Below are 12,215 nucleotides of genomic sequence, written 5' to 3' on the forward strand. Positions count from 1 at the left end.
CCCCCTAGGACATATGATGCATGCAGGTTGTTGGTACCCAGATGCATAACTTTACATTTATCTACATTCAACTTCATCTGCCAAGTGGACGCCCAAACACTTAGTTTGTTTAAATCTGCCTGCAATTCATGAACATCTTCCATAGACTGAACTATATTACATAGCTTGGTGTCATCTGCAAAAATAGAAATAGTGCTATTAATCCCATCTTCTATATCATTAATAAATAAGTTGAATAATAGTGGTCCCAGCACTTATTACCGGGGACCATTCAGAGTAGGAATCATTTACCACAACTCTCTGGATACGGTCCTTGAGCCAATTCTCAATCCAATTACAAACTATATTTTCTAAACCTATAGTCCTTAATTTACCCATTAGGCGTCTATGGGGGACAGTGTCAAATGCCTTTGCAAAGTCCAAAAACACTAAATCCACAGCGGCCCCTCTGTCTAGACTTCTGCTCACCTCTTCATAAAAACAGATTAGGTTAGTTTGACAACTTCTGTCCTTAGTAAAACCGTGCTGGCTGTCACTTATAATGCTATTTATTGTCACATAATCCTGTATATAGTCCCTCAATAGCCCCTCAAACATTTTCCCCACGATGGATGTTAAGCTTACTGGTCTATAATTACCCGGGGAAGACCTAGAGCCCTTTTTGAAAATAGGCACCACATTTGCGCTGCGCCAGTCCCTTGGCACTATACCAGTCACTAGAGATTCTCTGAATATTATGAAAAGGGGACAGAAATAACTGAACTAAGCTCTTTAAGAATTCTAGGGTGTAACCCATCTGGTCCCGGGGCCTTGTGCACATTTATTTTATTTAATTTAGCTTGGACCATATCTACATTCATCCAATTCAGTATATCAACTGATATATTAACAGCACCGGCAGCGGCTACATCAGCTGCCCTTTCTTCTGTTGTATATACAGAGCTAAAGAACCCATTTAGTAACTCTGCCTTCTCTTGATCCCCTGTGACCAACTCCCCATTACCACTATCTAGGGGTCCTACATGTTCAGACCTTGGCTTTTTAGCATTTATATACTTGAAGAATTTTTTAGGATTTGTTTTACTATCCTTGGCCACCTGCCTTTCATTTTGTATTTTTGCTAATTTTATTACATTTTTACAGATTTTATTAAGCTCTTTATATTTTACAAAGGCTACAGCTGTACCCTCAGATTTGTATTTTTTAAATGCCCTTTTTTTGTCGTGTATTGCCCCTTTCACAGAAGGTGTAAGCCATGTGGGGTTTAATTTGAGTCGTTTATACTTGTTACCTATAGGAATAAATTTTGCACTATAATAACTCAAAGTAGATTTGAAAATCTCCCATTTATCATTTGTTCCATTATTTGACATTAGTTCTTCCCAGTCTATATCCTGAATTGCAGCCCTCATCCTGGGGAAATTGGCTTTCTTAAAATTAAATGTTTTTGCCCTCCCAGCCTGCGTTTGTTTTTTACAGTATAGGTAAAATGTAACTATATTATGATCACTGTTACCGAGGTTTTCACGAACATTGACATTCCCAACAAGCTCTGCATTATTAGAAATGACCAGATCCAACAGAGCTTCACCTCTAGTCGGGTCTTCCACAAACTGGCCCATAAAATTTTCCTGCAACAGGTTGAGGAAATGTCTCCCCTTTGCAGTTGAAGCTGAACCATGACACCAATTAATATCCCGGAAATTAAAATCTCCCATTATCACTACAGTACCCGCCTGTGCAGCCCGCTCCATCTGTTTATATAGCTGAACTTCCATCTCCTCAGTTATATTGGGGGGTCTATAGATTACACCAAAAGTAATTTTTTCAGTGTTTACCTCCCTTTCTAGTTCCACCCACAAGGTTTCAACCTCCTCACAGTATTCACCCACTATTGTCTCTTTCACACTCGCCTTCATATCATTTCTCACATACAGACATACACCACCACCTTTCCTATTTGTCCTGTCTTTCCGAAAAAGTGTAAAACCCTGTAGATTTACAGCCCAGTCATGTGAAGAGTCCAGCCATGTTTCAGCAACACCAACTATATCTATATTTTCTTCCAGTATCAAGGCCTCCAGCTCCCCCATTTTGCTTGCTAGACTTCTGGCATTTGTGAACATACACTTTAACTTGCCTGTCAGTTTTTCACTTTTATTATCAGAAATGTGATTTGACATTAATTGGGCCTTTTTATTTACACTGATGTTTTGTAACGAAAGGATCTCCTTATCTTGTTGTCTAGTCCTCTCCCCACACTGTGCAGAGGCTTTTTCTGGTATTGCAGATCAGCCCCATTTGCTTGCGCAAAAAACTTTCCTGTGAGCAATAGTTGCTTTTGCACTGGGAACCACTGATTTAGGATTCCCTTTACGATCCCCCATCTGATATAACTGAACTTTACTACCCTTAGCGATGGTGCTGTGACCATAATGTATGAACCACATACACGGACAGTGTGAGTCCAAGAGCGGATATAATACTACTATATAACTACAGGTGTAGCCATCTTTATCTTGACTTTTAACTCAGTGTCAAGAAACTTTAACTTGACTTTTTCAATAGCTTTTCAATGGCTTTGTTGTGTGATATCAAACTGCAGCAAGTTATCAGAGTCAAGATAAACGTGGCTACATCTGTACATTGTACCCGATCACCACGTAGCCTAATGCTGGCCGCACACATGGAGATAGAGCGCTCAACCGCTCTATCTCCCATAACCCCCCTCCCCCCATTAATATGCATGCTCACATCAGCCAAGAATACATATTTTTTACAATATACTTTAATGATGAGTATTTCTTCTCAAAAATCAAATCAGCTCCCAAAAACAAGAGAAATAAAAATAACTTTTACGTCCATATAGCTAAAAATATATTGGGCTCCACTGGGCTCGATAGGACAGATAGTGGATGCATAGAGAGGTAGAAGATAGAGGTCTGACACTATCAGTAGATATTCAATCATCTCTACTCTCTCTCCCTCCATTGAACGGTCCATATGTGACATAGACAGCACATACCACCCTACTGACTATTTTTGATAGGGACAGTAGCGCTGTATAGAGATTGTCACCATTCAGTTCCTCTCCAAATGTGCCTCAGACCTACTTCAATATGGCTTTTGGAGCGTGGGAAAATACAGAAAACCTAAACGAAACCCACGCAAACACAGGGAGGACATCCAAACTCCATGCAGATATTGTCCTTGGTCGGATTAAGACCTAGGATAGGACCAAAGCGCTAAGCACTGAGCCACCGTATGAATAAAGCCTTCACCGAAAATAACATATCCTGCTGGATTAGTAACCATTGCCTAGACCATAACGGTATGTTCACACGTAGCGTAAACATTGCAGATTTTCTGCAACTAATTTTATTGCGGAAAATCCCCAGCGTAATACAGTAGCAGCAGAGTGGATGAGATTAGAACAAATGTCATCCGCACGCTGTGTAAAACAGCTGCCGAAAAACTGTTCATAAATTGACCTGCGTTGCGTTTTTTTAATCCGCATGTCAATTTATGCTTCGGAATAGCGCCTTTTCTGTTGTGGATTTTCCCTGTTGAATTCAAACCCGCAACAAAATAGCAAATGTTGTGATTTTTGCAGTGGAAATCGCCTCAAAAATCGCAACTCAGAAAAAAAAAAAAGAAAGCTTATGCTTACTTCATTTCTCCGTCCAGGCTGGCCTCCTGGGATGACTTTTTATCCCATGTGACTGCTGCAGCCAATCACAGGCTGCAGCGGTCACATGGGATCAAACGTCATCCTAGGAAGCCGGACAACAGAGGGACGCGTCGCCATGACTACAGAAACCAGTGTAAGTATGAGTTTTTTGTTTTCTAACCTGCTCTTTTCCGCAGCGGACATTCCACCGGAAAAACTGCACAACAATTTGGTGCGTTTTTCCGGCCGCAGTGCCCTGAGGGTTCCAGGGCGGATACGCTGTGCACTTTTACCAGCCAGCTCACTATGCCCCTATTGTAGTTCATCTCTTCCATTAACCGTATCAGGATGGGGGAGGGGGGAGTTAGGATTCTGCTGCTTCAATACAGTAATTAGCTTTGATTAATCACCGCTGTGACATTAATCAGTCTGAATTCTCTCTCAGGCTTTGCTCCGACGTCTCAATTTTCTGCCCCAACAGGTGTCTGATAAACGGCTTTCCGAGCAGCAATATATAGAATACAGACAGTCAACAATCATGTGATTCTGTCAGTCTCCGTAACATGTCAAAACAGCACAGAGAGGTGAACCTCGCCACACTGCCAGGATGGGCAAATGGCATTTACACATGTAGACTTCAGATAGGAGAAAACAACGTAATTACTATAGGTGCTGACTGGTAGGGTCGTTTTCTTGATCTGCATTCAATATTTATAGATAATTGGAACCTACATTATGTCAAAGTATCGGTTTAGATTGCTGCCCGGTCATTGCATTGAACACGATGAGGAAATTTTGCAACATAATTGCAGATAAACACAAGTAAAATCTGCACTCAGTATTGCACATTTTTGTTGCGTTTGATGCGTAGTTTTTACATTTTGATATGTAAACACGTGCAGATTATATGCTGTGAATTTATAAACTTGTAAGATATAATTCTGAAACAGACACATAAATTGACATTTTGTGGACTTTAAAATTTGCACCGCAGGTCAAATTCTTACAGCGGCATTGCTGCGATATCGCCACAAGTCGTGCAGGTTTTACATCCCCATTTAATTCAATGAAGAAAGCCCAAAACAGTAAAAGCAAAAACACAGCATAAATTAAAATCTGCGTTTTCGCTACGTTTTTTTCCGCAGCGTGAGTGTGAGATTTTCCAAATCTCATACACTTCCACATTCCACACAGAATTCTGTTGCGGAAATTCTGCAGCGTTTACGCTACGTGGGAACACGGCCTAAGGCAGAAGAGCAAGGCAGAATCTCCTACCATCAGGTAACCACTGGCAAAACATGGTCAAAGAAAACGGGTTTTCTAAATTAGACAGCTCCTCTTAGGGTCTATTCACATGGTGCACTCCCATGGTTACCACAAAATCACGGAATAACGACGTTGCTAGGCGACGTCAGTAAATAGTCACTGTCCAGGGTGCTGAAAGAGTTAAACGATCGGCAGTAACTGTTTCAGCATCCTGGACAGTGGCTACCGATCACAATATAGAGCAACCTGTAAAAAAAAAAACGTTCATACTTACCCAGAACTCCCTGCTTTTTCCTCCAGTCCGGCCTCCCGGGATGACGTTTCAGCCCATGTGACCGCTGCAGCCAATCACAGGCCAATCACAGATTTTTTGTGAAATCTCTTAATACTGCAGCATTTTGCCACCATTTTGCAGTAATCATAATAAACTGCGATTTGACCACTCTGTGTGTACAGATCCTGAGGGCACATTTTCTGGAGACATTTTTGGTCCCGCAATAAAAACCGCATAGAAAATCACACCAAAACCGCACAGTTTTCTTGCAAATTGCCGCAGTTTTGTCCCGTACAGTTTTTACAAGTGAAACATGTAAAGCAGGTTTCGCCTCTTTTTATTTTTTTTGCGTTTTTTACCGTGCGGCCAAAAATGTCTCGTGTAAATGAACGTTGAGGGTTTATGCAGATGTTGAAATTGAAACCACATAAAAAAACACATGTAGTTTTACAGCGATTTTCTGAGGTAGAAACCGTAACTGCATTAAAAAATGCAGTAAAACTGCATTCAGTATTTTATGTATTTTTTCAACGGCACCTGAATTCATATGTCGCAGATTCGTTTGCGAATATGATGCAGACCTCACCCTTTTACATTGCAAAGGATAAAATTCACAATGAAAATCTGCGATGTGTGAACTCAGCCTTAGGCCTCATGCACACGAGCGTGAATCAGGTCCGTGTGTGTTGCGTTATGCATCAGTGTGCTTTGCGAGTGGCATGCGTTATTCACGCACTCGCAAAGCACATTTTTTTTTTTCCTTCTTATTTTCAACTGAATTGATGCGTACATCTCGCGCCGAACACGCATGTGTATGCCTGTGCGGTGCGTGGTTTTCACGAACCCATTGACTTATTTACGGGAGGGAAAAAATACGTTCGTGTGCATGAAGCCTTAAATGGTATTTTTTTTGTTTCATTTTGCCTCTGTTCCACTAGGTTTCTGGTTTTTTTTCACACTACGCTATTGTTTGTGAATAAAAAACAAAAAACAGAAACCTATCGGAGCGGAGGCAAACTGAAACAAAAAAATACCATTGAAATGGTATTGCAAACGGAAATTATACTTTCAGTTTGTCTTTCCGTGCAGCTCTGACGGAACAAATAAGCGGAAAGCTAAACGGAAGTCCAACGCTGATGTGAGCAGGCCCATCGCTTATTCTGTAGTTTTATGGACAATTTTTTACCCCTTTTCCAGTATTGCCGTTTTAGAACTAATAGTATGTGTTTAATAGAAGAACAACCCTCCAGAGGAAATCACTTAAATATTTATTTATTCTTCTAAAACAACTAAATAGGACAAATTCCATTCATCTTTTAGAAAATTGGGGACAGAAAAATTCGGCATTTCCTATCATGTTACTGGAGATATCCCTGCACCCAGAGGATTTAACCATTCTGTTTACTGCAAACCCTCGGCTTTTCTTGATGTTCTACACTGGTGTACTTGAATAACTTTTGCCGTTCCCAATAAAGTCTGTTTGGAAAATGTAAGGAGAGAAAGGAGCAGGAAAGAATAAGATTACGCTCTGGTGTCATTTGTCTCTGTTGGTGGGCCAGCGAAGTTCACTGTTGTGACATTCACCAGCCTGGAGCGACAGGTTGTGAGCAATTTCAAAATAAGCCAGAATCCGACTTCCTGAACATCTGTTCTTAACACTTCTGCAGCACTGCGCGGGCCTGGCAGATATGCACTTCATTTGGGAGAGGCATTAGGCCCTGTTCACATCACGTTAGTGACGAACGCTGAGGCTGGATTCACACGAGCACATTACGTCCGAAATAGACGGACGTATTTCGGCCGCAAGTCCCGGAGAGAACGCACTGCAGGGAGCCGGGCTCCTAGCATCATAGTTATGTACGATGCTAGGAGTCCCTGCCTCGATGCGGGACAACGGTCCCGTACTTTAATCATGTTTTCAGTACGGGACAGTAGTTCCACGGAGAGGCAGGGACTCCTAGCGTCGTACATAACTATGATGCTAGGAGCCCGGCTCCCAGCAGTGTGTTCGGTCTGGGACTTCCGGCCGAAATACGTCCATCCATGACGGACGTAATTTGCTCGTGTGAATCCAGCCTTAGCGTATATGTCGGGAAAAGCTCCCTAAGCATATCCACAGGGCTCCAGTAACCCAACAGAGTGTCCTATTGGTCTCCGTCGGGCCAATATGTGTTTGGTATACTGCAATAAAAGGTATGGAATGCCTAGTAGACTACGCTATTCCATACGATATACAGTAAAAAAAAAAAAAGTAAACCGCACAGTATCTGTTTATTTACAATGAGACCCTAAGGGTGATGCATCCATACAGTGGGAGGCATCGCAGCTTTCTGTCGGAGGTAAAGGTCGGGAGTTTTTTCCGGCATACACGACAATCGGAGGGCCATAGCGTGATGTCAACAGGGTTGCTGGAAGCTTAAAAGCTAGTTATGGAAAAAGTGAAAAACTAAGGGAAAAGACCACTGTCTGGCAGGTAAAAGCCGTTTTTAACAGTTACCTGCAAAAACTGCACAACAATAACAATCATTTAAATATCACTCGCGGCTATATGTGTTGGTACTCGAATAAAGACTTATAATAATATATTTTAATGTGGACACTGGTGGAGATTTACTAAGAAAATGAACCAGAATACTGCTACAATTTGCACCCAAAAATTGCCTTGTGCTCAATTTTTTATATATTTTAGGTCCTTTTTGCCCCTTCCTCAATAGTTTAAAAAAGAGTTGTGGTTAAGAGGAGTCGTAAAATGTGGCACATTTATTGATCTTTTTAGGATCAAGGTCCTCAAATGCCTGAATGTCCAGAGCAAACTTTCACATTTTTGAATGAAACATAAGAGTGAATATTTAGCGTAATATTTTTTTTTGTAACACATAAGGCTTTCGTATGGTACTAAAGCACCACCAATATAGTTTAAGGTTTTATATAGGGGAAATTGGGCAAAAAATGCAAATTCTTTCTTTCTTTTTACAACTTAAAGGGAACCTGTCACTCACATCCTGTAATGACGGACAAGCAGATTATAGCGCTGTCACTTATTTTCCAAGCAGTTTCCAAAAATGTACATGCAGAGTCCAGGAAGTGCCGCCAGAGTTAAGTCCGGCATATTGATAAGCTGCTGCTAGCTCTGCCTACTTGATTTTATCGCCGCCTACTATCCATTAATAGACCGATATCTCCCTATTACTATGCATGGAGAAAAATGTGTCAATCAGCAGGGAGTGGACGGCATTAGGTGCAGCTCCTGAATACGCCATACTAATCTCTGGCGGCACTGCCTGGGCTTTACATGTTAGGGTATGTGCACACGCAAAATCAAAAATGTCTGAAATTCAAGGGAAAACAGCTCCTGATTTTCAGCTGGTTTTTATTCAAAGTCGCCTTTTTCGCAACTTTTTTTATAGCCGTTTTTCGAGCTGTTTTTCTACAGAGTCAATGAAAAACGGCTCCAAAAACGGCTCAAGAAGTGACATGCACTTCTTTTTCGCGGCCGTTTTTTTACGCGGCCGTTTTATTCAAAACCGCCACATTAAAAAATGGCCTGTCGGAACAGAACGCAGTTTTTCCCATTGAAATCAATGGGCGGATGTTTGGAGGTGTTCTGCTTCCGATTTTTCTGCAGTTTTTCGTCCGTGTACGGCCTGAAAAACGGCCGAAAACGGCCTGAAAAACGGCCGAAAATAAGCCGTATGAGCATAATCTTACACCGTGTTCCAAATTATTATGCACATTGAATTTAAGTGTCATAAACATTTAATTATTCGTTTTTCAATTAAACTCATGGATGGTATTGTGTCTTTGGGCTCATTGTAATCAATCTCAGACACTTGTGATAATTAGTTTGCCAGGTGTGCCCAATCAAAGGAAAACTACTTAAGAAGGACGTTCCACATTATTAAGCAGGCCACAGGTTTGAAGCAATATGGGAAAGAAAAAGGATCTCTCTGCTGCCGAAAAGCGTGAAATAGTGCAATACCTTGGACAAGGTATGAAAACATTGGATATTTCAAGAAAACTTAAGCGTGATCATCGTACTGTGAAAAGATTTGTGGCTGATTCAGAGCACAGACGAGTTCGTTCAGATAAAGGCATAATGAGGAAGGTTTCTGCCAGACAAATTAATAGGATTGGGAGAGCAGCTGCTAAAATGCCATTGCAAAGCAGCAAACAGGTATTTGAAGCCGCTGGTGCCTCTGGAGTCCCGCGAACCTCAAGGTGTAGGATCCTCCAGAGGTTTGCAAGTGTGCATAAAGCTATTATTCGGCCACCCCTAAACAATGCTCATAAGCAGAAACGGTTGCAGTGGGCTCAGAAATACATGAAGACTAATTTTCAAACCGTGTTGTTTACTAATGAGTGCCGTGCAACCCTGGATGGTTCAGATGGATGGAGTAGTGGATGGTTGGTGAATGGCCACCATGTCCCAACAAGGCTGCGACGTCAGCAAGGAGGTGGCGGAGTCATGTTTTGGGCTGGAATCATGGGGAGAGAGCTGGTAGGCCCCTTTAGGGTCCCTGACGGTGTGAAAATGACCTCTGCAAAGTACGTAGAGTTTATGACTGACCACTTTCTTCCGTGGTACAAAAAGAAGAACTAAATTGCATAATGAATAATAAATTGAATAATGCATAGTGCCCCTTAAAACTTTTTTTTTCTTTAAACAATCTGTGCACTGACCTAACTTTACATGCATATATTTGTGCATATATTTTTTATTGTTCGGTATTGTTAAAACTCAACCTACCTGTCTCTGGAGTTCAGCCAGGTTGTAAGGTAGTGCCCCTTCCTCTAGAGGTGCTATTCTTTCAATATCGGTAAGAGTTAGACGCCTGCAAACAATAGCAAATATATACAATACATATATAATACATATATATTAATAAATTACTCACTAGTAAAATAACAACATTTTCAAGTAATGTGACCAAAAATAAGGGGTTTACAAGTTTCCACCAGGTACTCTGGTTTCTACCCACACTCCAAAAACATACGAATAGGTTAATTGGTTTCCTTTAAAATTGGCTCTGTATGTCTGTAATAAGAAAAAGATTGTGAGCCCCATTGGAGACAAGGAATGATGTGAGTGATGCCAATATTTGTACAGTGCTGCAGAATATGTTGGCACTATATAAGCAACAGGAAATTAATAAATGTATATGCTTGGTGTCCTGGTATGTTCTGTACACCTCTTTCTGCTTTGTGACTTAGATGCCCACCTTTGTACACCCATTTGTTTTTTTGGGACAAAATTTTATATGGTCGGAGCTCAGTTTTTGTCAGAAGTGACAACTGATAATACAAGCCGGGTTTTCTAAGAGATGCTATTCTCGAGTACGCAGCATCAGCACGTGTTTATGAGGGATCGGTCCTGTCAAACCAATCTGATAAGCTTCTATGAGGAGGTAAGTTCTAGACTGGACCTTGGTAAGGCTGTGGATGTGGTGTATCTAGACTTCTCAAAGGGGTTTGATACTGTGCCGCATAGAAGGTTGGTATATAAAATGAAAATGCTGGGACTGGGGGAAAATATGTGTAATTCGGTCAACAACTGGCTCAGTGATAGAAAACAGAGGGTGGTTATTAATGGTACATCCTCAGACTGGGTCACAGTTACCAGTGGGGTTCCTCAGGGGTCAGTATTGGGCCCTCTTCTTTTTAATATGTTTATAAATGACCTTGTAGATGGTTTACAGAGTATAATTTCAGTATTTGCAGATGATACTAAGTTCTGTAAAGTAATCAACACAGAGCAAGATAATGTAATGCTACAGAGGGATTTGGGGAGGCTGGGGGTCTGGGCAGAGAAATGACAAATAAAGTTTAATGTGGATAAAACTAAGGTTATGCACTTGTGCCGAGGAAACAGATATTACAATTATGCATTAAATGTAAAACACTGGTTAAAACTACCACTGAAAAAGATTTGAGGATATTGGTGGACAGTACATTTACCTTTAGCAACCAATGCCAGGCAGCTGCTGCCAAGGCAAATAAAATCATGGGATGCATCAAAAGAGGCCTAGATGCTCATGACAAGAACATAGTTTTGGCTCTATACAAATCACGAGTCAGACCACACATGGAATATTGTGTACAATTTTGGGCTCCTGTGTACAAGAAGGACATGGCTGAACTAGAAGAGGTACAAAGATGGGCGACCAAGGTAATTAAGGGAATGGGCCGATTGCAGTACCAAGAAAGGTGATCAAACTTGGGGCTTTTCAGGTTAGAAAAAAAGACGGCTATGGGGCGATCTATTTACAATGTACAAATATATAATTTGACAGTACACAGATCTTTCTAATGATCTTTTTACACCTAGGCCTGTAATAAGGACAAGGAAGCATCCTCTACGTCTAGAGGATAAAAGGTTTCACCACCGTAACAAACAGGGATTCTTTACTGTGACAGCAGTGAGACTATGGAACACTCTGCCACAGGATGTGGTGATGGTTGATTCTTTGAACAAGTTCAAGAAGGGCCTTGATGTCTTTCTTGAAAAATATAATATTACAGGTTATGAGTACTAGATTCTGGAGATGGGGCGTTGATCCAGGAATTTATTCTAATTACCATATTTGGAGTCAGGGAGGATTTTTTTCCCCTAATGATGCAATTGGCATCAACCTCATGGGGGCTTGGCCTTCCTCTGGATTAACAGGGTAGTATTATAGGTTGAACTTGATGGACCTGTGTCTTCTTTCAACCTTATCAACTATGCAGCTATGACTCTCTCCCAGGAGAGGGCACAAGAAAACACATTACAACTCTATTTTTTTTTTTGTAATTTTTGACTGTCACTAGAATGTTTTATTGCCACACAATATAGAAAACTTGAAATATAATAAATATATAGAACTGAAGATTAATCAAAATATGTTCAGACAGTAGTAAGATGCTACTTAAAGGGAAACTTCAGTAAAAAAATAATGAAATTTTACATTGTAATTATTCATTATGGAGTGCATTATATTAGGGCTTAGCACCAGGTGCCTCAGGGAG

At 40.9% G+C, this 12,215-nt stretch overlaps 1 protein-coding gene across 2 annotated transcripts in view; it reads right to left on the reverse strand.

The window, feature by feature from the left end:
• The window catches only part of SLC25A12 (solute carrier family 25 member 12), a 132,853-nt gene that overhangs the window by 56,067 nt on the left and 64,571 nt on the right, over nt 1–12,215 (reverse strand). For both annotated transcript variants that reach the window (XM_075829454.1, XM_075829452.1), the window contains exon 9: nt 9,958–10,042. In XM_075829454.1, coding sequence (XP_075685569.1) covers nt 9,958–10,042 — 85 coding nt within the window. The remainder of the gene's footprint in view (nt 1–9,957; nt 10,043–12,215) is intronic.

This window comes from Rhinoderma darwinii, chromosome 6, assembly GCF_050947455.1.
Source record: "Rhinoderma darwinii isolate aRhiDar2 chromosome 6, aRhiDar2.hap1, whole genome shotgun sequence".
Lineage (NCBI taxonomy): Eukaryota > Metazoa > Chordata > Amphibia > Anura > Rhinodermatidae > Rhinoderma > Rhinoderma darwinii.